At 54.5% G+C, this 24,256-nt stretch overlaps 4 protein-coding genes across 4 annotated transcripts; 2 read left to right on the top strand and 2 right to left on the bottom strand.

Annotated features, from left to right (window-relative positions):
- Positions 1 to 778: 778 nt before the first annotated feature.
- On the top strand, positions 779 to 2,136 carry M406DRAFT_322558 (uncharacterized protein). The gene is made up of 2 exons (XM_040919652.1): positions 779 to 1,395; positions 1,493 to 2,136. The coding sequence occupies exons 1-2, from the start codon at positions 966 to 968 to the stop codon at positions 1,966 to 1,968; spliced, it is 906 nt and encodes a 301-aa protein (XP_040775252.1). The 5' UTR covers positions 779 to 965; the 3' UTR covers positions 1,969 to 2,136.
- A 13,944-nt stretch (positions 2,137 to 16,080) lies between these two features.
- M406DRAFT_356506 (uncharacterized protein) lies at positions 16,081 to 16,830 on the bottom strand. Its single transcript, XM_040923457.1, has one exon. It carries the CDS (start codon positions 16,783 to 16,785, stop codon positions 16,522 to 16,524), a length of 264 nt encoding a protein of 87 aa, XP_040775251.1. The 5' UTR covers positions 16,786 to 16,830; the 3' UTR covers positions 16,081 to 16,521.
- Positions 16,831 to 19,134: 2,304 nt separating this feature from the next.
- M406DRAFT_322540 (uncharacterized protein) lies at positions 19,135 to 21,817 on the top strand. The gene is made up of 6 exons (XM_040919651.1): positions 19,135 to 19,202; positions 20,365 to 20,610; positions 20,736 to 20,803; positions 21,057 to 21,226; positions 21,311 to 21,417; positions 21,499 to 21,817. Exons 2-6 carry the CDS (start codon positions 20,597 to 20,599, stop codon positions 21,683 to 21,685), a joined length of 546 nt encoding a protein of 181 aa, XP_040775250.1. The 5' UTR covers positions 19,135 to 19,202; positions 20,365 to 20,596; the 3' UTR covers positions 21,686 to 21,817.
- A 743-nt stretch (positions 21,818 to 22,560) lies between these two features.
- On the bottom strand, positions 22,561 to 23,748 carry M406DRAFT_62487 (uncharacterized protein; the record flags this gene model as incomplete). The annotated part of the gene is made up of 2 exons (XM_040924782.1): positions 22,561 to 22,704; positions 22,792 to 23,748. 2 exons carry the CDS (start codon positions 23,746 to 23,748, stop codon positions 22,561 to 22,563), a joined length of 1,101 nt encoding a protein of 366 aa, XP_040775249.1.
- Between the last annotated feature and the right edge of the window lie 508 nt (positions 23,749 to 24,256).

The following is a 24,256-nucleotide window of genomic DNA, read 5'->3' as shown; positions in this document are numbered from 1 at the left end:
TTAGAGCGCCAGAAACCCTCACTTCGGCAAGTTTCGCACCCGTGCTTGCTGTGAATATGCATTCTTTCTTTTTAAACAATAATAATAATGATACTACTACTCATAGCAGAGACTAACTGTACTCTGACACAGAAGGATATAGAAGAAGTGATGGGCGAGCCTGGATGGGAATCGTGCACCCAAGTCATGACGGGCGAACGAAGTTGATTTCAGCGCCAGCACCTCTCTCTCTCCTCCCCTGGCCGAGCTGTGACTTTCCTTGGCAAGATCCTCTTGAGAATACACACCAGTTATGACCTTGACCTTGGAAATTTCGCCGATCTGTGTTGACCAAAGCGAGGTTGTGCTTCGTGGTTAGGACGAGAAGCAATTGTTGATGATTAAGCTCCGAGTCAGATCGGTACTTAGCCGTTGCATCGATTGGGTCAGCACGGGGGCCACGGCGGGGGCCGTCCAGTGGTTGGCGGGGGGCTGTAAGGCAAGGAAACTGTAGGCGGCCCCTGCCAGGCCCACAAGCGCTGACCGTACAGGCCAATAGGCCGCTAGAAATTACCAACTTTGGTCTCCTGTCGGCACCCTAGCTTGCAGCTCTAACCCCTTCTGCTGACCACTGTACAAGTGTAACTGCAGCACAGCTTCTGGCCTGACTGGGATCACTAATGCCTTTCCGAGGGCTGCACGGCCAGCGGCGACGGAGGAAAAGCATTGTGCGAACAGGGTGAACCCCCAGATCGTACCACCTCTGCGTATCATGCCATTATCATCTCACCGAGAGAGAGGAGGAGGGGGCCAGGCCCTCAGAGCACGTCAGGCCAGCAGCACATTGTCCAAGTGAAGGCTAGCAAACACAACACAAACACAAATGCACCACCTCTCAACTAATCTATTTCTCTTTTCATAAATTAAAAGCTCACGTCCCCCCTTCGTGATACGGTCCCCGAAGAGGGAGAGAGAAGGAGAAGATAATGCCTTCTTCTTCTGCCCTCTCCACCTCAGTGTTCTTGGGTATCATCTCTCTCGTGCTTGCTCTGCTGGCCCAACGCTCCCCATTTATGATGGCGTCCACCCCAGCCTCCTCCTCGTCCAAGCCGTGGGCAGACGGCCCCATGAAGCTTGTGGGCACGCCCATCCACGAGACCAACAAGACCGACATCTTCTCGACCGGTGCGAGTCACATGGCCCTGCTGCACAACTCCATCTTCAGAGGCTACAACAGCATCTACCTCCAGGCACCCCACGTCCAGGACGCGGATAAGGCCGATTTCGTGGGCTACTGCCTGACCTGGTTCAAGTTTGTCAAGTCACACCATGACGACGAGGAAGAGACCCTCTTCACCAAGGTCGAGGAGCTGTTGGGTGACACGTCCGTCTTTGAGGAGACGCACAAGGAGCACCGTATGTCCCCCCCCCCCCCTCTATTCTTTCTCAACCAGGCTCGAATTAGCTACACAGCACACAGATGATTTGACTGACAAATTGCTGGGCCTTTCAGAATCCTTCATGGCCGGCCTCGTCGAGTTCAACACCTACCTAACCTCCCTCCCCACTCCACAAGCCCTCGACGGAGCCAAGCTCCTCGCCATCATGGACTCCTTCTCCCAGCCCTTCGAGACCCACTTCCACAACGAGATCGCCACCATCGCCCGCCTCGCCGACCACCCCGCCGCCCCGAAGCCCGACACCCCTGAGGCCGCCGAGGCGAGCCTCACCTTCAAGAGCTGGGGCAAGTCCACCGTCACCAAGGCCGGCACCACCGACGTCGTGCCCTTCTTCCTCCTCAACCTTGACCGGACCCCGCTGTTCGAGGACGGCCGCTGGGCCTCCTGGCCGCCTATCCCGGCGCCGATCAAGTGGGGCCTGATCAATGTCGGCGGCTGGTTCAAGGGTGGGTACTGGAAGTTTGCCAGCTGTGATTCCGCTGGGAACAGGAGGGAGCTCTATGCGCTGCCGGACGGCGCCAAGGCGTAGATGGGATGGCCTCGGGACTGGGACGCCGGATACCGGGGGTGTTTGCGATTGTGGAAAGGGGCGTTTTGGGACCAGGCCGGTATTGGTATCAAAGGAGCGAGTGGGATTGTAATGTGCAATATCTCTGTCCCTGAAACTATGAATGAATGAATGATTGAATGACTCCACATCCATCTCTAACCGGAGAAAGAAAACGCCTCTGGCTCGTTCACGCTGGATTCTGTTGTCTTACAAAGACACTGCATGTTCCGTCTAGAACACTCCGATAGGAAACGAAGCCCTTTCATAAAGAAGGTATGGTTAGATTCTATATTTTATTTTATAACTTGAAATCAGGGCCTCGTCGGGGTACCTAATTAGAACGCCATATCCTCTTTGCGCCGACCATATAATAAGTAACGCGACGATTACCGCCTTGACCCAGATCTACCTATAGTCAGTACTCCAAACAGCCCAAGTCCTATACCCGCTTTTTCCATACCATTATGCAAGTTGAGCCAGACATTAAACAATTATACAAAAAAATAAAATAAAAATAGAACAATGCACAGGGCTGCCCTAATAATCATCAAATCCACGACGACCCGTCTTCCCCATAGCGGCTGTCATACGGGATCGGAGGCGGTGGCGGCGAGTCTGACCTTCGTTGGTCCGCGGCTCCTGCATTGGACCACCACCCGGAGAAGCGCTGGCTCAGAGATCTGCCGTGCGAGACGCCTGAAATGCTGGAGGAGCCCTCTCCGTGGTCTTCGCGATTATCTGGAGGAGCGAGCAGGGAGCTCGGCCGCTGAAGCAATCCCATATCTTCGAAAGTCTTCGGCCCCTTTGAGCCCGGCTGATTCGCATCAAGAGATTCCTCTTCGTAGCCATTAACATCACTATGGCTCATGTCGTCGTTTTGTGTGTCTCGGTTCAGATCGAGATCAGGGGGAGGTGTGATTTGAGCACGGGAAGATGATGTAAGGTTGGAGTGATGATCACCTGGGCCATGAGTTGACAGCGAGCCCCAATCAGGTGGCGGTGTAGCTAGCGGCCGAGGCGACAGAGGACTGGCAGCAACCGGCGTCACTTGCTCCTGATCAATCAACAACATTTGGGAGGCGTCCGAAGCTTCCTCTCTTGCTGACTCGGAGGCTGGTTCCGGAGAGTCACCCACAGACGTCGATTCTTCGCAGTCCTGCGAGATGGCCTCCTTCAGTTTCCTCAACATGGCAGGATCCAAGGCTTGCTCCCAGTCGACACTCTGTCTGTACAGATGACTGAATCGGACAGGTGCCCTTGTCTCCTCTTCATTTCCTTCTTGGGGATTGGGCTGCTGGGAAGATGCCGGAATCGACATCGATTGCTGGCCTTGTGCTTCTGCCGGATGTGTGACTGTCGAAGGGCCTGCGTCGCTCGGCGAGCCAAAGCTGCCTTGATCGAAATCTGTGCCCGTGGGCGATGGTGGCAGAGAAGAAATATCTGCGGCATAGAGCTGGTTCAGATCAACTTCGCGATCTTCGACCTCCGGCACTTCGTTGGCCGCATTCGCAGTGCCTTCAGCCATGCCTTCAGCCATGCCTTCAGGTTCGCGATTCGGGTCTTGCTGGTGGGATTCGTCCCCGAAACCGGCGTCGTCGAAAGGCATTTCCTCGTAATCTTCTGGATCGAACTCTGAATCCTCTTCGACCGTCGAGGTTTCGTCCTCTTCCCTTTGTTCATCCTCAGAATTCAAAGTGTCGCGTAAGTCATCTTCTGCATCCTCCACATCAACGCCTTGTGCATCCTCTTCGTGAAGGCTTTCGGCCCCATCGAGGTCGCATTCTTGTTCGTCTTCACATTCTTGTTCATCGTCTTCGCATTCCCGACCGTCGTTCTCGCCTTCTTGCTCATTGTCCTCGTGTTCGTGGCCATCATCAATGTCTCGAGATTGTTCATCATCTTCACTTTCGAGAACATCATCGTCGAGTGCCTCATCGTCAAGTGCCTCACGCACGGGGTCTTCGTCTTCTTGTGGACCGTCTTGGTCTATCGACTCATCGTCGTGCCCACACGCTTCTTCATCGAGAGCATTTTCGCTTGGTTCCTCCGGGCCACAGTCGCCCTCATTGCAGTGTCCTTCGATGTCGTCATTTCCATCCTCGTGCTCGACGCGGAACGCCTCGTTCATTTCCAAGGCGTCCTCGTCGCCTTCGAAGTCGTCCCCAGTCTCATTTTCAACCAGATCCTGGTTCTCTTCGGGACTCATCTCCACTTCTTGGCTGATTTCTTTTGGCTCGCCGCCAAGTTCTGTCTCGGGAGCACCGTCCATATTATCATCTGTGACCAGAACCTCTTCTTCGCCACCCCGCGTTTGCTCTGCAGCTGCAAGAGGCTGGTCATCAACAATTGACTCTTGTTCATCACTGGCAGGATGCTGATCGAAATTGTCAAGCGTTACATTCCCCTCTGGCTCCAGATTGTCGTCCGAGCGCGGGCTTTCTCCGAGTAGCGCTTCCTCGGCAGGGGCTTCTTCGACGGTCGCATCTTCTGATGGTGGTTCTTCCAGTGGTGCTTCTGCGATAGGCGCTTCCACGGAGGGGGCTTCTTCGACTAGCGACTCCTCAACGGGAGCCTCCGCAGGAACCTCCTCGACGGGAGCTTCTTCGAAGGCTGCTTCTGCAACGATGGCTTCCTCCACAGGCGCTTCCGGGACTGGATCATGCTCAACCGGTGGTTCCTCGACGAATTCTTCTGAGGCAGCTGCTTCCTCGAGTGATGATTCTGCAACAGGCGCCTCTGCGACGGGCGCTTCTACAACAGGAGCTTCGACAGGAGCTTCTTGAACAGATCCTCCTTCGACAACTGATTCTTCAACGGGTGCTTCCTCGATCGGTTCTTCTGTAATGCGGGCCTCCTCGAGTGTTGCATCCGTGACTGGCGCCTCTTCTCTCTCAGGGCTTTCACCACTACCACCATCGCCAATAACACCCAGGTGCTCATCTATAACGTGCGTGCCAGCGTCACCATCGGCATGTTCGACAATGTCCCTTGAAGGTGCCTCGTCCACCGCACATTCATGAGCAGGTGTTTCGGAGTCGATTTCTCGAGACTCGACAGTTCCCTCCTGAACATGCTTGACGTCAAGCTCGCGATCATAAGAAAGGTCTTGCTCTTGTACGTCGTCCTGAAGCTTGTCCAAGTCTGAATCGTCAGCCTTGAGTGCATCGCTCGCAGACCCGTTGTGACCTCCGTCCTGATTATGTTCCTCCACATAATCTGAACACACAGATTCCTCGAACTCAGTCTCTGTATCAGAGTGTCCGAGATCGTCATCGTTAAGACCATGATGACTCGTGACTTGTTCAGTAGGAGTGTGCTCCTCGTCGCTGGATGGAGTACGGCTGTCTAGCACCTCGTCATGTATACCGCCGTCCATGCTATGGCTATCCCCTGGCTGCACGATTTTGGCCTCAGACTCTTCCTGGACTTCCTCTGCGTCGTGACCAGGAGCCACAGTGGAGTCACCACCCGACACAGCAGTTTTCACCTCGCGCGCGGCAGTTATGGAGGAGTCATCTTCCCGGTACGCTGGAGGAGGTTCAGAAGTGCCACTCAGACTCGCAAACGCGTCTTCATCGTTGCATATTGGTTCGGTGCTAGTGTTCGCCACCGAAGATCCAAAGTCGCGATTGCCAGAAGCTAAAGTATCAGTCTGAGGACTGGACACAGAGGCATGAGCGCCACGATCATCGAACTCCCCAGAACCGGCAACCGATGAAGAGACAGGCCCAGTATGAGCATCGGATGTCATTTGATGCGTGCCAACACTGACAACGCTTTCGTGGTCTTCATCTGTGCTCGGTGCAACCTCATGCGCGTCGCCTTGAGCAGTGCGACTCGATCCTGGCGTGGGTGTGCTCGCAGTCATATCCATTTCGCCATTCATGCGCGTATTGGACTCTGCAGCAGTCTCTTGAAGCTGTTCTGACGCCGCCGTCGCTGGCGGTCTAGAGGGCTCATATGCCAAGCTTTCACGGCGAGAGTCGCTGCCCAGGTAGTCGTCAATGATGGTAGATGCAGCCAATTCTCCACCTTCTTCCGTGTCAGGCACAAAGCTCATCTCACGAGAGGTGATCGCAGCAGCGTGAGAGTCATTGTCGGACAGAGATCGATCCTCGGAATGGATCTCGGTCTGATTTGGAGGAGAGGTAGTCTTTCTCGGAATGTTCATCTCGTACAGATCTGATTTAGCATCATCTTCGATGCTGTGGGGTTCCTTGGGGTCAGAAGACAAGAATTGTTCCTCACGGGATGTTTTGTCCCGAGAGCCGTGATTCTCAACATGCTCTGCAGAGAAAACTTGTGATTCTGGTCCGTAATAATCTGTTTGACCAGTGTGCGAGACACCGTCTACTCATATTAGTGTGGCTCAGCGATGATTGAGGATTAGAGCGGGGAAGACATACCGTGATCAGGCTCATCCTGAGGCGACATTCCTCTTTCTTCGAAGATTTTAGGCAGATGCACATTTGAAGGTGATGCCAAAGCTGGCTGTGCACGGTCTGACTGCTCAGATAATTCACCATGTTCCGACTTGCCGAACATTTTGCGCAGTCGATTTTTGAAGCTCCCAGAATTCGCCTGAGCTGCCTCGGACTCCTCGATCGTATCGTGAGTCACTGTGTCATCCGGCTGTGGTGACACGACTGTCCCATCAAAACTTGAGAGCGAGCGACCTGAAGACTCCAAGCTCATGTTATTGCCTGCGGGGCCTCCTGCCACCGATGGGGTTTGATCGTGGCTTATAGCGACAGAGTCCCTAGTATAGGCCTGAGAGTCGTTGTCGCCGTCACAGAATGGTTGAGAAGCAACCTGTTCCAGCCATGTCGAGATTACAGGATGGTCTTGGATGTCCTTTTTGGAGCTTATAGCACCCACTTGAGTCGCACCAGGCGAAGACGAGAGTTCCAAGTGTTCTCCGAGGTCGTGATCAGACGTCTTATTAGAGACAATGTGTCCTGAGGATTCAACAAACATGGGTACGGTTGAAGAGACAGATTGACGGCGCTGACCTGTTGAGAGGGCTGACCGCCGCACAGATTCGGGCTGATCAGCCGAGGACAGCTGATCATGATCACTATACAGCGTTGAGTGGTAATCTGGCAGACCACGGTCCAATGGGCGTTTTGATGCTCCGGTCTCAGGACCACCATGAATTCGTGTCTCTGGGTTGGATCGTTCAAGACGAGATAGCCAAGAAGAGATTTGATCACCATCTGGTCCTTGGGAAGAAGAAAGCTGTGCCTCACTCTTGTCATGAACGCTAACGAGAGACTCAGAGACGGACGACCTGATTTGAGGTCTGGCCCGACTGTGGTCATCCTTATACGAGTTCGAGCTCGCCGATACAAGGCCTTCCACTGTTGTCTTCTCATCAGCGAGACGAGGCTTCGACAAAGGTGCGCGACCCTCAGCTGTCATCGAGTCATTCAGCGATGATGACGCATCCTGCTCCTTATCTTCGACAGAGCCAGGAAGCAGATCGGATGTTATCTTCGATCCTACACGCGAGCTTCCGGCCTGTTCATTGCCCATGACTGACGGTGTATACTTCACGTCGGTATAGTGAAGGGGCGCATGCTCCTCGCGATGTGTAGCATCCTGATATGAAGGTGGAGGTGGCTCCTCAAGCGACTTCGAGTCAAGATACAGATTGGGGGAACCTGCATGGTGAAATCCCAGCATCACTGGTATATCCTCGGTCTGTTGTGGCTGGTCTGCAAGCAGCGGATGCAGGTTAGGCACTGGCATCGCGGGAGGGCCAGGGAATCCCTTGGACGTCTTCTCCTGGGGATGTTTTGCGTCATCGGCCCCAGAAACCTTTGAAGAAACGAGGGTAGGTGCTGGAGAAGAAGACGACGTGAGCTTTGAGTCATCTCCCAGCACTTTGTCTTTGGTCACTGCTGGCCTCTTCAGTTCCGCCGATGGTTCTGGCTTGCTAGGCTCTGGAAGACCACGCTCGTCGTTGTTCGCCTTGTCCTGTTCACTCTTGGCCGTGAACCTTTGGTCGACTGCGGATGAGAAAGTTGACTCGAAGTCATCGGGCAAATTCAACTTGAACATCTTGTCTCTTGTCGTGCTCTTGGATTCATCATCGTTTGCCGCGACATTCCTCTCGAGATCACGGAGCAGTGGCGGGAAATGGCTCTCCTTGTCTGAGGCTGGCGGTATGCTCGCCTCCTGGGCAGTAATACTGGTGACCTCGCCATGGTCACTGGCTAACGATCGTGAGCTGTCAATCTTTCGTGAGCCAGACTCGAATGTGACAGTTGAATCTGCACCGACGAGAGGTTCCACGTTCTTCTTCGGTTCGACTCTGCGCCCACTGGATAGCTTTCCGTTATCCGCAGACAATGTTGACCCAGACACTATTGAGGAATCACCAGCTCTTTGTGAGCCGAGCTCTGCGACCTCAGTCGGCAATCGCGGCGTGGGCAGATCGTTCGTAGCAAGCTGAGGGCGCATGCCACTTTGTTCGTCCGCGGAGCTCTCAGGATTCTGAGTGGGCACATTGTCACCTTGGCTGGACAAGGTCACTTTCCTGGTGGCAGAACTGTGGTCGAAGTTGGGAAGCTTCGGTCTCTGCGCGGTCTGCAGTTGTGTCGCATGGCGTGCGTCGGATGTCTCGCGGGTCTTGTGTCGTCGCAGAAGAGATGAGTCCTCAGGTCGATCAGATGTGAACTCGAGACTTGCTCCAAGACCAGAAGAGAGCTCATGTTCCTCCTCCATAACAGAACGATTGCCGAATGACTGTGGTCTTGCCGTGTGCTCTACGCGAGCGGACCTGGTTGACGATGCCGGCTCGATGACCAGAGATGGCTGAAGGTATTGGGTGTCATTTTTAACACTCACAGAAGCTAGAGCCAGAGGGGCGACCATCTGTGATTTGCGATTCATCTCGGAAGGTAGGTCCTCGAACTTTGCAGGTGAGCCAGGCACCAGTGAGTCGGCCAATTTGATCGGCGTTCGAATACCGATATGTTGCTCTGCTGTGCTGTCCTTAGGATTGACGGTGGCAAACTGCACCCTCTGAGGCGTGTCGGCTAGCCGTTCGCCATGGCTGAAGTCGGATTGTGGCACCTTGGCGTGTGTCTGTTTGCGAACTTCACTGGGTACGTTGAGGTTTTCTATGGAAGATTCCGCCAGCGTGCTGGTCTCGTCTGTCGTCGATGGTATCCACTGGCTTCTCTTTTCTGAGCCGAACTCGGTTGGGATGGCTGGAACCGTTGGCACGGACATTCCGGACTGAGATCCGTGAACACTGAAGTTCCTGTTCCTGCTCTTCCTCCGCGACTTCACATTGGTTGTTTCAGACAGGTCTGATGATGGCTCATCAGAGTCTTGGGCAAGTCGGAAGTTGATATTCCGAGACATTCGGTTCAAAAATTCTTGTTGGGAAGGGACTGGGCTGAGCTCCTCGCTGGGTTTGGCATCGCCTCCTGGAGCCCCTGAGCCGGACGAAGTCGCAGCCACGATTTCATTTGTCTTCCTAAGGGTCGAGGAGGGAGAGATTTTGCTTTCCTCGGAATCTTTCACAGATCGAGAGAGAGGTCGTGCTTTGTCATCGTCCAACGAAGACTTCTTTGACGAAGTGGCTTCATCGCCTTTCTTCGACTCGCTCGATAGCGGAACTCTCGCAAGACTGTGTTGACCCCGCTCTGGACGAACACGCTGAGGTGCAGAATCCTGACCAAGGACTGGGGCCGACTCCGTTCTCCCAGCCAGCTGCGGGCGTGCATCCGGGGATAGGTTTTTCTCACCGCCCGCACTCTTCTCAGGTTCCTGAAGCACTGGAAAGTCCGCGTGTTTGCCCTTCTTACCCCACTGGAGCCAGTCCCTGAGGCCCCCCTTTGCCCCTGTATTTGTGGCATCAGATGTTGGTTTTGTTGACGCAGCAGGCTTCTGGCCTTCAAGAGCTTCAACATTGACTTCGTCGTTAATCGACCACCTTTCCACGAACTTGCCACGACCTGCTTGCGCCGTAGTGCGTGTCCGCGGCCAACCGTCTTCATCTGTGGCCATGGTCACATTTGTGTGCACCTCTAGCATAGGAGAATGCCCAGAAGATGGTTTGTGGTGATAAGCGCGAGTAGCAGGCGTAGTGAGATCAGGACGAGCTTCGTCTTTGGTGGCCCGAGAAGACGGTTGAAGGGCCTTGTCTTTCCGCCGGCTGTCCTCGGAGGTGTATGGAGCAGAAGGCCTGGGTTGGTAGCTCGAAAAATCTTTGAGCACTGTAACGTCTTCACTCCTAGTACTCGGGTTCAATGAAGAGGAAAGTTCTCCACCAGACGGCTGCCTCAAGCTGCGCTCCCGGAATGACAGAGAGTCTGCAGGTAAGGGGCCCTTTTGCTGTGCTTCGGTGGGCTTGAGTTCAAGAGAAGGCGGCTCTTGCTTCTTCTCCTGGCCTCTTCGGCGATGCTGAGACAGGGAAACCTCCTCAAAAGTGACACCATCAACTGAGAATGAATCCTTTGGTTTACCAACAGCCTCAACAGACTGGAGTTTGCCCATACTGCGAGTATTCATTCTGTCGACGTCCGCATCGCTGACCACGATCGTCGGCTGTGGCTGCGTCGACGGTTTCGAGCCCGTTAGTGGAGTATTCGTGGTGGATGAGCTCGGGTCCCGTCTGCTTTGAGGCTCTTCACGAGGCAACGGAGCTGGCTTGCGAGCATCAAGTCGTTCATCACGAGCTGGCTGGACTGCTGACTCAAACATGCGGGCCTCTTTCTTCGACATTGGCCCTGGCTCGCCGCTAAATGAGGGCTTCCCTTTCGACCTGGCAGTTGACTCGGCTTCGGGTCGAGGTACACCAGGTGTGCGATCAGACGAGCCAAGCGGTTCACCCCACATTCCGTGTGTGCCATCTAAACCCCTCGTATCAAGCTTTTCCTTGTGTCGACGAGAAGCCGTTTGAGGCACCGAATTGTCTTTCTCTTCCGCAACCATAGACACTTGTACGGCGGGACTTTTCTCAGTGGCCTGCAACAACTGCTCGACTCTTGGCCGCTTCGATGACTTCTCTGTTGCGTGCGCGACTGGTTCGTTGGCGACGTGTGATGGATCCGAAGAGAGTGAGCTAGACGGTTTGCGTGAGTCGATTATGCGGCTTGGATCGTATGCCAGAGCTGCACCACTTCCACTACCTTTGACCTCGTGGTCCCGTTGTTTCTGTACCTGCCTGGTTGTGGTGACATGGTCGCGGCTGGGTCGATCCCCGGTCACAGGTGTGGTGACTTGGGGGTGTCGAGTTGGCGGCTTGTCATGCAGGCTCTTGCCCCGAATTTCTTGGTCTCGATCAGGCTGCTGCTGTGTTCTTCCTGCGCGCAAATACTCTGGTAGGCTGGCTTGCTCTTGCGAACTCTGAACAGGAAGACGATCGCGACCCTTATCCCGGTCTTGTAAGATTTCAACTCGCCTTGAAGATGCCCCGGCAGGCTGTGCTGACCCTGCAATCGCTTCTCGACTGGAAGTATCAGCCGCTGAGCTTTGCCCTGTGAGAGGGGAAGGAGAGGCTTTAAAGCCTAGGTCTCGAGAAGGGGCCGACTCGGGCTTCAGTGGATTTCGTTCACTCCGAGAGCCAGCACGGTGATGTGAACCATCGGAACGGTACGCATTATCGGATCGGGTATGAGAGAGTTCGTCTGGCCTTTGGGCCGTGTGTGGACTCATTGTCCTGTCTGATGTGGTCTGGTTCGAGACCATGCCTCGCAACCGTGGAGAGTCTGAGAAATCATTGCCTCTGTACTCCGAAGGACTCGTCGTGGACGTGCTCCGCTGGTGCCTCGCAGCCTCATTCTGGCGTGAATCTGTAAGAGCAGGGGTCTTCGATGTACCTGCAGAAAATTTGTTGGTCTCATCAAGTGATCGTGAGGGCCGCTGGTGCCTCGCAGCCTCATTCTGGCGTGAATCTGTAAGAGCAGGGGTCTTCGATGTACCTGCAGAAAATTTGTTGGTCTCATCAAGTGATCGTGAGGGCCGCTGGTGTTGTTGACTCGCAGACAGCGCAGGCCTGGCTTGTTCATCGACACGCGAGAACGGCACCTGCTCTGCCTTTCGGTCGCCCACACGCTGGTTGCCCGTGTTGATATCTCCCTTCGCAGAGCCCTGTTGCCTTGATGCTGTATCTCGAGCGTCGTGATGACGGATATGGAAGGCAGAAAAGAAACCGTTACTCTTCTGGTCATGATGATCCTTTTTCTCTTGACGAGTTTGCTGGGGCGGCGGTGATGTCAAAGGCTGATTGGCGGGCACTGGGTTGAGATAGCCAGTCTTAGGGTCCAACACGTATTTTCCTACGCCAGGAAACTGCTCTCCCGCTGCGTAGCTATTCGAAGGCTGCGTTGCAAACGCGGCCATCTCACTAGGGTTGGGTGCTCGGTTTCTGCCTAGAGACAGATCGTCTCCTTTGGGCCGTCCTGGCACCTCCTTGCTCTGCCCGTGCTGCGATGAACTCTGAAGCTGACCGCGCGAGTTCTGCTGAGACTGATGGGTCTCATCAGATCTCGTCTTGGTCGTGGTTCCGAGTGAGACCGGCTGCTTTCCCTTCTCGATTCGTGCGGATCGATTCCGCTCATCTGGCGTTGTTCCCGAAGATACCATGGATTCTCGCACATCCTTCATTTTGACGATCCGGAGGGGTTCGGCTGTTCTAATCTCAACCGCGTCGTTGCCCAGCAGTGGTTGCGTTCGTCCAGATGTCGTCGTTTCTTTCCTGCCAGAAGAACTGGGAAGCTCTGTGGTTGGCCGCCGACTGTTTCCCTCGGTGACAGACCGAGACTGATTCCACTCAGTGCCATCTCGAGGAGGACGCGGCGGGGCCACCCGATCCTGGCCAGTCTTCGCAACGGTCTCCTGAACGCCAGCATCCTTGGGGATCCGTGGGTCGGCATCACGGGTATGCTGCCTTCCAAAATTGAACAGCGACCCTTTCGACTTGTGGTTGTTGGTCCTATCAGAAGGAGGAACACCCACCTGATCCCCTCCCCGAATGCTCCTGTCTGCACCAGTCTGGACCTGGGGAACGGCAGGATTCTGACGGAGTGGGGAGGGTGGATGAGACCGCGCATCTGGTCCCTGGCGCTCGGGAACAAGACGATCAGTGCGACCTCTTCCGTCGCCGGCATTGCTGGCGGGACCGTCGTTCCTCCTGGGGGCGGCGGTCTGATGAGAGACGTTTGTTGTCGGGCCCTTGTCTGATGCACTATGTTGAGGCGGTCCAGGTCTCATCACCTCCGGGACTATAGCCCTGCTGCTCCCGGATGCCACCAAGGGAGCTGAGTGCGGAGCAGGTCCTGCTGCCTGCTTCCCCTTGGAATGCCACGATGGCGAGGAGGCATTGGCGGACGACGCTTGAGGCTTGTTGGACGACCATGACGGCGAGGCACTGGCAGACGATACTTGAGGCTGACTTGACTGGACTAATAGGGGTGCGGACTGCGGAGCAGAACCTGCTGCTTGCTTCCCCTTCGACTGCCATGAAGAGGGCGAGGCGCTGGCAGCCGACGCTTGGGTTTGACTAGACGAGACCAACACGAACTTCGGGTTCTCCTTGGGCGTACCGAAAAGAGACTTCGTCCAGAATGAGTTGTACGTCGTCATCCGCTTCGACTTGTCGGAATTGGAAGAAGAGGCATCGTCCGCCTTGTAAGGTGATGGCCTTGAAGCTGATAGGTTCTTGGTCGACGGGAGGGGCGTAGAGTTGTTTTTCTGGTGGTGGGGTTGGTAGTTGTTGTTATTCTTTACTTGATAATTACTGCTGCTGGGCTGCGCTTTTGATGATGAGGGAGCATCTGATCTCGGTGGCACAGCCTTGTTCTTCTTGTGATTGCTGTTCTTTATCTTCTCGAGGTCCTCGTCATTCTTAGACGTGAGGCCCCCCGTCTTCAGGCCCCCAGCCCAGAAGGACGGCGCGGTGGTCAGCCGCTTGTCCTTCTTGTTCGCCTTTTCAACCTTGGAGGGAGCCATGTCGACGGCTGCTGTCGTATATCGATAGTTGTAAGAGTACAAACCATCTCGAAAAAACAAACAGAAAGAAAAAATTAGAACCCACGCGCAAGCGGTTGACGACCCTCTTTACAGACACAGACACTCACTCACTCCCACATGCATGTGTGTGGGGCCTATTTTTGGTGGCAGGGGGGCCACCGCTGATCCCCACCAGCAAGGACCGCCACCGCCGGACCGCCTGAGCCTAGGCGTTGGGCGCTTAGCCGGGGGGTCCCACTGTTGCACTGCTGGCGGTGCAGCAGACTGGGGGGCCATCCAGTGCCATTTTTCGAGGGGAAAGGGTGACCTGTTCGATTGGCGAGGGACGAGCCCTTGGACTTGTACTTTCGTAGGGCTGTCCATGACATTGGTTCGGGAAGAAAGAGGCGATCGAGACGCTGAAACATTGGCTGTCAGGTTTCCTCCAAAAGACGTGCGCAGAAGATCAACTCTGTGAGGGCCCTTGTAGAGATCAGCTGTTGTGAGCTGTCGTACGCGTACGTGCCAATCCCAGATGGTTGGACTGGAGATAGTTTATCACAAGGTTTGCAAGGTGTCATTGTCTGATTTGAGAAGGCACGAGTGACTGATCACCAAATTGTGGAAGAGGCAGGAAGCTAATGCAGTGTGTGGACACAGTAGGCTCGCCTCCTCGAGCGTTGATGGGGTGATGGCGAGGCAGTGCTGGGCCGAGTAGGAAAGAGCTCAAAAGATCAGGGAAGACTTCATTCCCAATCGTTCAGAGTGGTTTACATCCTTTTGCCTCGTCAAAGATGTGGCCTGGCGTCTCCTCTTTACTCGTCCTTGCCAAGCAGGAGCTCTCGCAATATGTGCTTTCCCGAACTGGTCTACCTGGGAACGTGGCACGGGTCGTTCTCCGGAAGCCTTTCGACGGAGTGCAAGCATTGTAAATAGACTCAGAATACCGAAGCATACTTTTCAGCATATAATGCAAGAACAAAGATCATACTCGAACAAATTTGTATGCAGAGGGTCTGCCGGATGGACGACCGGTATGAGAGACACAAGTGGGGCCAGATCAAACCTCGTGTAGCCCCTCTTCTGTGTTTGGCCTCGTATTTAGCAGACGGTGGACAATATGATATATCTCATGGGAAGGTCCTCACAAGCTCTGATAGCTGTGGGTTATCATTCTTCAGGGTTTGCCTGGCTCTTCTTCCGGCGAAAGCCTCCTGAAAGAAACATCCTGGACAAGAAACTTCGCGGCAGTTTTCCAAATCACATGTCAACCGACGATATATCGTTCGTCTGCCATGCCAGACCGTGGGCATGCGGGTGACCAAATCTACCACCTATTCTCACATCCACCCCGTACCCGCCATCAGCTAGCCGCGTCCAACAGCCGCGGCGGAGTGTGCACCATCCTGTTGACGAGCTGTACGACCCAGACATAAAACAGACGCCATCGTATCTGCAAAACGGATCCAGGGTTCAAGCCCACACCAGCAAGGCCCTGAGATAGAGAGAGGAATGAGAGAGGAGGCGTTGTACAGTGGTACTCACGTACTGTATTGTTGATTGCATAAGTCGATCCAGACCGCAGCCAGCAGGCTCGCTGCGCCAGTCACAGTCGCAGCAACATGGGTCACCACAAACAACCCCACTGATTGGATCACAGATCGACTCGCTCTTCCAGCGTCTCGCAGCCTTCCCCACTAGTGTTCTAGTCACCCCCCGGGCTGCCGATCCTAAGTGGCCGCTCTAAGCGCTGGGTACCACCGGGAACGGGTCATCATCATTACTATGGTGTTAGGTCTGGATCTATATTTTTTCTCTCTCTCTTCCCCCCCCCCCCCCTACGATTGCAGAGAGTTTGAGCCAAATTTGACATTTCGGAGCATCCATGAAGGAAAACAGTCTAGGAAATCTTCCTGCAGGGCCCCGTCCGGACCATGTCAACCTCCTTCCCCGACCCATGGAGATCGATCGGGCTGACCTGGCGATCGATCGACTGCCTCGCCCACAGCCGCCATATCTCTTTGGCCTAATCTGGCATGGATGACAGACGGCAGAAGTCTAGGGAAGTCTGTACTGTATAAGGCCAGTAAATTATGCCCAAGGTAAAGATGTACTTGTCGTGGTGCATCGGAAGAGTAGTATAGGTATTCTCGCGGAGTCAAAGACAAATATAAGAGACAGCCAAGAAAAGTCAATTTTGTACGCCCTACTCCATCCAAGCTTCGCATGTCTAGGTTGGCGATACAAATGAGCTCGTCTCGTAAATGCACAATCAGACTTCCTTACTTCTTTCCCGCCACCCGATGTGACCCCAGGTGTGTTTTCGCACCTGTTCGCATTACCATTGTGTATATCTGTCACCCTCGTAAGAATTCTTGACTAATCCTCATCACCAGTTGCCAGTAGGATCCGAATGAGGACTTCTGCCTACGCTGGCAACCCATTCTCACACCATGAAGTTCTGAGAACCTCCGAAATACTACGGGATGTTTTGGCATGCATCAGCAGGTCCGTGTCTAGCTTGATGCCGACTACATCTCTGCTGTCGGGGAATGACAAAGCATTTTAGCCCAGCAGGTCGTCCAGACCCGAGCTGCCGCTTGTGGTAGGCTGGCTACCACCCATTGGCTTCGAGGAGGTGGCTGGTGCTCCCCAGATCCCGGCACTGCTCTTCTCCTTCGCCAGCTGACCCAAAGCAGGCCCCGCAGTGGTGGTCGCTTTCTTGTTGCCGGATCCGCTCGCGTTCGCCCACAGGGCACCAAACGCATCGCCACCCGCAGGCTTCTTAGCCACTGAGCTACCTGTGCTGACAGGCTTGAGAGCGCCCATACCGCCCACGGAGGCGGGGGTCGAGCTGGCGCTCGGTGCCTGGACGGAGGTGAAGTAGTTCGGGCCCGACGGTTGGTAGCCGGTGCTCGCGGGTTTAATGGCAGAGGGGGTCATGGTAGCAGCAGAGGCGAGAGGGGTACTGAAAGCGGAGTAGTTGGCTCCTCCAGAGGGCGTCGAGGTGCTGGCAGGAGGAGGAGAGATGGAAGACAGGCCGACCATTGTGTTCAGGTTGGTCTGCTGCGGTGCAGACACGGGAGCCGGAGCAGCGAACATGGCACCGGATGCGTTGGACGTCATGAGAGGGTGGGAAAAGGCGTTTTGCGGCGCAGAGGTCTGGGCTGCTGGGGCGGCCTCCTGAAAGTCGTCAAACTCGTCATCATCATTATTAGCGGCCGGGACAGGCGCGGCAGCAGCCAGCGAAGCCAGACCCGAACCATTCGAAGGGGCGATGGGAGCTGCTGATGTCGAGGGAGCCGGGTCGTCGAACGAGAATAGGTCGACCTCGGGCTCCTTCTTCTTTGGCGGCGGCGGCGCAGAAGGGGTCGTCTTCTTCATGCCGGCTCGCTCTGTCGTAGTCCTTCGTGGAGCCCGTGACGGCGCCGGCTTACCCTCGTCAAACTCGTCATATTCCTCGAACTGGTCTTGTCTGCGGCTGCTGCTCTCGCCGTACTCGCTAGCTTGACCTCCAAAACCGCCGCCGTCGCCGTACACACCGCCAGAGTATCCTCCGTATCCGGCTGCAGAGCTGCCACCAGTATCACTGCCAAATCCGCCATATCGGCTGCCGCTGGAGGAGAAACCTCCAGCGCCGCCCTCCACACCGGTGTATTTGGTCTTGTTGGCACGTGCCTTCTTCCGCTCTGCCCGGATCCTCTCGACGTCGCTGAGGAGGTCGGTGAGCTCCTTGGCTCGGTTTCGCACATTGACGCCCTGGTCCTTTCCGTTCTGGTCGATGAAGTGGAACTGGCGCAACATCTTGAGCAGGGTCAGGTGGGATCGGGCATCGTCAATAACGCGCTCGGAGCCGTGTTTAATCAGGTACTCGAGGAGCTGCAGGGCCTTGTAGATCTGCCGCCACTCCTCGGCAGCCTTCTCTGTGAATCGCCGGTAGATCATGGGCATGATCTCGTTCAGGGTTTGGCTGTTCGTGGACCGTCAGCTACGTCGTCGAGGTATTGTTTGGGGGAGATTGGTTTCTAGTCATACTAGTTGAAGGTGCCATTGGCAATCTCCTGCATCATGGTAGAGGATGCCCCCCATGGCTCGTTGTTTGTCGCCTCTCGCACCTGGTTACGTCTCTTTAGCGATAGGAGGTACTGTGGAAAGGGGATGTGATCGGAAGTACCTTGGCCTCCATTTCGGTGTAGTTCATCACCGCTTTTTGCCCAGAAAGGTCAGCTCAGCATACCGTGGCTAGCATGGCCATGTCTTCTCCAAAATACCTCGACTTACCATTTTGGACCTTCCGTACACCCGCCTTGATATCATACAAGGACAGGTTGGAAACCGTGTCCTTCAGGGAGTTGAGATCCATCTTGACGGGCGTATGTCGTAGTAGAGAGTGGGCAATAACAACAAATTGAGAGACAAGAGGTCGGCAACGCCGTAGACGTTTGGGATGCACGAAGACAGCCTTCGAGTCCTTTGTCGATGGAAATGTAATTCGGGAAATGCGACAAGAACACGGTTCAATTAAAGCTGGCCAAGGATGACGGCTCCCGTCCCAAATGTTCGAGGAAAGTTTAGTGTCAATGCTGGTCCGACCCCCTGAATACTCCTGTGGCTGACTAAGACGCCATGAATAGCACAGGTCTGCTTGAGGCCCGATGATTGTTTTGACTGTGGTCAGTGCCTTCGACGCCGCGAATTACAGCGGATATCACATTGAATCAATTTGAATAGAGAAAATCACTAGCAAGATCATGTAGTTTCTTGAAGACGCCAGTAGACAGCTCATTGTTTGGTCTTGTTGGACCCCTACGGCTGTCAAGTTCCCAATCTCTCCCCTAACCCGAACCCTTTCCTTATCATGTCACCCAATGCTAAGAAACGCCTTGCACACCCGCGTTAAACAGCTTGAGATGTTCAGTTCCATTCATATAAATATCTGAGTAGCCAAAACGAAAATCAGCGGGGTGAAATATACCGATTACAGGACTAGATTCCAGGTTGTTTTTTTTTTGGTGTGGCATGTGTAAGTAATGAGCACGTTTTGTCAAGGTGCCCAGGGTGACTAGAGATCAATGACACAACCCTGGTGATGGCATTTTTTGAAAACTTTCTCTTCGGACGGGACTTCTCGACACCAACCGCTTCTTCGAATATCCTCCATCACTCCCCTGATTAGTTCAATCAGACCACAGCCGCATCAATTGACCTTGTCGATTGTATACTCAAATCCAACTTTATCTCATACGGTACGTTCATCCCATCTCTTGCTTCAGGTCGCCCTTGGCCAGATGCGCAGACTCGATCCGCCCCCTTCAACGACCCGAGTGAAGCCCTGCGTGAGTACAGTGAGACCGTGAGACCGCTCAGGTCATACTACGGCCATCAGCGGCACAGTCGAGTGGCTACTCGGGGTGCACACTGAAGACGCAAGGCGGCATCTTGGGTGGGGGCCTCAGGCGAGGAAAACCTGTTGGCCGTTCATCCCGAGCTCCTCACTCGGCTCGATCCAAGTGGCGGTGGCCATAATCGAGGGAGCGAGACCTGCAGAAACGCAGGGCGCAGACATGCAACCGCACCACCACGGTCACTCGTCAGCAAAGCCAGCCTGCAGCGTACACACCTCACCTGCCGGGTCGGACTGGAATGGCCAAGAGAGCATAGCTGCAGGCTGAAGCTTGCGTCTGCATGGGTAGCTCCTTGCACCACCAACTGCTGTCTGTACTATGTACCACGGTGAGCAGGACAGGGCACGAGGTACAGCTTCTCGAATGCCTTGTCTGCATGCGGATCTGGATGCAACAGTCAGATGAGAAAACCTCTGATAAACCCCTCTTGAGCCCCCTTTTTGGGAACTTGGGAGGGCGTTTAGGCCACGAAAAGAGCATCATCTCAGCGCTTCTGTTAGCGCACTGCGATCGAGTTTTGGCCGCCCTGACGTGCTCTCGAGCTCCCAAGTGGTTGGCCCTGCAGATCGCTGTACAAGCTCAGGGGTGGCGCTGGACAAGTTACTCCTCTCCAACTCCTCCGCCACCACTGCGGATCCCTTGCTTGCCCCTCCTCCATCTCCTCCTTCTCTTCCCCCACAGACGAATGGCCAGGTGCTACTGCCAGTCAGACGTCATATGGGAGGACTGTAAAGGAGGGATGTCATCAAGGGATAAAATAAAATAAGATAAAAAAGACTAAGAGAGATCATCATCAAAACCTCCAAACTCGCTCATAGCTGCTAGATAGCTATCTTGCGTTTTGGGGGTTTGAGCTCTGTCTTGTTTTGGTGGGCTCGGGACTGGAACTCTTTGGGCTTACTTGGTCCCTGGGAACCCCGCTGTGCCGAGTGTTTTGGGTTTTGCTGGTTGGATCATCCCTGTCCTCGCCCCGTTTTGCTAACAGCTCACGCCATTCGTCCAGTCACCGACCGTCGTTCGTCACCGTAGCAAATATGGCTGCCCCGCTTCTGTCGATGCCCCGCGTCGCCTTTACTTCAACCTGCTTCCGTTCAGCAGCTTCTTCTGCCCCTCGTTTTTCCTCTCCTTCTTCCTTCCACACCACCTTCAAGCCTCTCTCAGCTTCGACATCTTCTGCCTTCAGACAGTCCACCAAACCAATCTCGTCTCGTCTCTTCTCATCAACTTCCATCGCCATGTCTAACAAGGTGTAAGTTTAGCTCCTAAGCTTTTTGACCTTGACGCCGTGTCACCCCTCCGTTGAGCTTCAATCTGGCTGTTGCCTTCTTGAAGCATCCTAAGCAAGCTCAGTATGCTGACGCCACGTCCCAACAGCTTCTTCGATATTGAGTGGGAGGGTCCCGTCCTGGACGCCAACTACCGTCCCACCAGCGAAATCAAGGGTAAGTTCCATCGTCGCCATCATCGTCATTGTCATTGTCATCAATCATCATTACCACCAACACCATTTTAACATGCACTGAACCTTACTGTCGCTGTGCTTCTTTCTCTTCATACCCATCCCCCTTTCTGCGCACAGCCCCCCCCCCCCCCCCAGCTGTATCCGCACTCCATCACCATCCAACTTCTCCACCATAATCATTCCATCGCCCTTTGTTGAATCAATGGCTAATCCTTGTTTTCCCCACCATCCAGTCCAGACCGGCCGTGTCAACTTCGAGCTCTACAACAACGTTGTCCCCAAGACTACTGAGAACTTCCGTGCTCTCTGCACTGGCGAGAAGGGCTTCGGTTACAAGGGCTCCTCCTTCCACCGTATCATCCCTGAGTTCATGCTCCAGGGTGGTGACTTCACCCGTGGCAACGTCAGTCGAAACCCCGAAGTATCCCTTACGGGCTGCACGCCTACAAGAAACCCCCGTATACAATTGTGCTGACCATCATCACAGGGCACTGGTGGCAAGTCCATCTACGGCGAGAAGTTCGCCGATGAGAACTTCCAGGAGAAGCACAAGGAGCCCTTCCTGCTCTCCATGGCTAACGCTGGTCCCAACACGTAAGCTCTCGCACGACCTCGTTGATTCTAATTGTACTGTCACCTCTACTCCAAGCACCGCTGACCTGTTTCACTCCGCAGCAACGGTAGCCAGTTCTTCATCACCACTGTGAAGACTGAGTGGCTCGACGGCCGCCACGTCGTCTTCGGCAAGGTCGCCGACGAGGACGGCAGGCGGGTGGTCAAGTCTATCGAGGCTGTCGGCTCTCCCAGCGGTAACGTCAAGTACAGCAAGAAGCCCACCATTGTCAACTCTGGCGAGGTCTAAGTCTGCCAATGGCTTTGTCTTGGACGTTATGATGAAGTAAAGGGAATGGAGTAAAACAAAAGTTAGAGATATCATCGTCGACTTGCGTGCCATTGTCGTTCCTTGATCGAAATTAAACTTGAAGGTCCCATCAAAAGAGCCTACAAATTTTGAGTGACATATGTTCCATTATCGCATGACGTGTTATCTCCACCAGTCTTTTAAAGTTTCATAAATGTTGTCTTCTCCATTCTGAGGCCATCGTCGTCGTCCATATGGCAACGTCCAGTGGCAATAGATCAACCTTATCGTCGCATCGCATTCCACACTTGCCTTGTGTTGCTACGTCTCGTTAACTTCAAAGCACATCAATTCAATTCCCTAACAAGTCTTGAGACTGAATGAGAGCCCGTTTGTTCAGCCAAACCGTCAGCGTATTCAAATTCACCATGACTGTCTTGATGAGAAGGTTTATGAATTTCCAAAGCATTGGAACTGTTTGTTTTTGTTGCTATTAAAGTGATCACCCCTGTGACAACGGGCGACAATGAAAATAGTTTCAGTAACAAGTCCTTGTCCTTTACAGTGCCCTGACCTAGAACGCCATCATCATCCTGCTAGCCATGCCCGCCCAAAGCAATCCGGTGTTGACGCCTGCCATCCCAAATTTCTATTTCGTTCAACTATGCTTTTGCCACCTTGGTATTGGTGGATGTACAACTATGCTTTTGCCACCTTGGTATTGGTGGATGTAGAAGAAATTACTCCCATAAGAAGCCAGTCCGCCTCCCGAAAGTTGACAACAACGCTCCGCCTGAGATACCTCGCTAAAAACAGCACGATTGCTGCCTTGACTAATGTTCGTGTAACGCTTATGCCGACCGCCCAGACAAGCTTTAATCTCCCAGCCAGCGCTGGAAGTAGACACAGTTTCCCGGACTCACGGGACCGCCCTCCTCGCAGAGGTCGAAGACTGGACAATTTCCACATGGTGCTTCGGTCAGGCCGTTGCTCAGCGGCCCGGCGCCCATGTCGCCCGCCTGGAGCTCGAGCATGTCCTCATCCACGCCCTCGTCTGTCCGCATCAGTGCCGTAAGCGGAGTCGGGTCGACGACGGTGGGGCGCACCGTTCTGTATCCCTGAGTCTTGCCCACGCGCACGGGTTCGACGAGGCCGTCGTACACGAGGACATCCACGAGCTGCTGGACGTCGGCGATGGTCAGGGTCGTGTTGGACGTGATGCCCCCTGTGGAGATGGCCTCGGCGAGGTGGCGGGTGGTCGGGTAGGCGTTGTAGCCAGCGGGAAGGGGGAGGAGCTGGGTCCGCCTGTGCTCGCGGCGTGGCTTCGCGGAGGGCCTAGGCGGGGTGGGGTCGTCGGCGGACATGTCGTCAGCGGCGCGCTTCTTGCCCTTGCCTAGGTTCGAGGGGTCGCCTTTGAGGATGCCCTTCTTGGGCTGCTTCTCCTTCTTGGCGCTGCCGACGTGCACGCTGCGGTAGGTGCTCTGCCGCGTGATGTAGTCGAAGATGACCTTGAGAAGCTCTGAGATAAAGGCCTCGTCCAGGCTGCCATCGGTGAACCAGGGCCCGCCGGTGGCCTTGTCGCTCGGGCGCAAGCTAGCCTTGATGTACATCTTCTTGTTGGGGTGCTCCACGCTCTTCATGTCCTTAATATAGACCTTGCTCTCGAGGAACTTGAGGTGGGCCTTGAGCACGGAGTCGTGCATGCCGAGGCGTGCCTTGAGGGTGCGGGACCAGATGCCATCAGCGCCTGCGTCCTCGATCATCTCGTAGACCATGGCCTGCTCGCGGTTCAGGTGCCGGTATTTTTCAGCGTCAATAGCTGAGCGCCACTTCCAGAGGATCCCGCCGCCTTGCCTGTTGGTGACAATCAGCAGCTTCTCGGTCATCAGCCTCTGAATGAGCGTCGAGAGGACGTGGACCTCGCTGGTGATGCCGAGGTCGAGGAGGTCCTCCTGGGAGAACAGCGTCTCCCCAGAGGCGACGCAAGCATCGTAGAGCGAGTCTTTAAGGACTGAGAGCTTTGCAGGATCCATGTCGGACCCTGCTGGGGAGGCAGCTGCCATGTTTGGCGTTTTCGAGAATGTAGAGATGCGTAGGAGGAGGAGGAGGAGGAGAATGAAGGGTCGTCAGATTCGTCAGAGGCGATCTAGGCAGGCGGTAGAGGTTGCGCAGTTGACTCAGTCGTTGCTTAGTCGATGGGTCTGGAGCAGAGCCTGCTCCTCACCATGACGGTGTGCCACTCTGAAAACCACCAAGAGTAATAGACTATTGCAGATGTCAGGTGAGGCAGATGTTATGCTCTTGTAATCGAAAAGATGCGGGGTTTGGTGGTGTTGAGTAGAGAGAAACGAGCAGATCACTGCTGCCATAGTAGATTTCCCAGACCCCGCTGAAAAATTACTGCCGTTTCTGGGAACAGGGGCCAGCCATTGACAAAATATTCACCGCCCTGAGGCTTAACTGCAAGCCCCCGGGGTTCGGGTCTCTTGGGTTCATACACTATCTAAACCTTACTGTTCAGAACCTATAGCGCCATGTAGTGTAATCAAACTCTCCTACAAAGATGCTACA

Source organism: Cryphonectria parasitica (genome assembly GCF_011745365.1).
Source record: "Cryphonectria parasitica EP155 unplaced genomic scaffold M406scaffold_5, whole genome shotgun sequence".
Classification (NCBI taxonomy): Eukaryota; Fungi; Ascomycota; class Sordariomycetes; order Diaporthales; family Cryphonectriaceae; genus Cryphonectria; species Cryphonectria parasitica.
The sequence above is the reverse complement of the archived record's forward strand: the minus strand, read 5'-3'. Positions and strand labels throughout refer to the sequence as shown.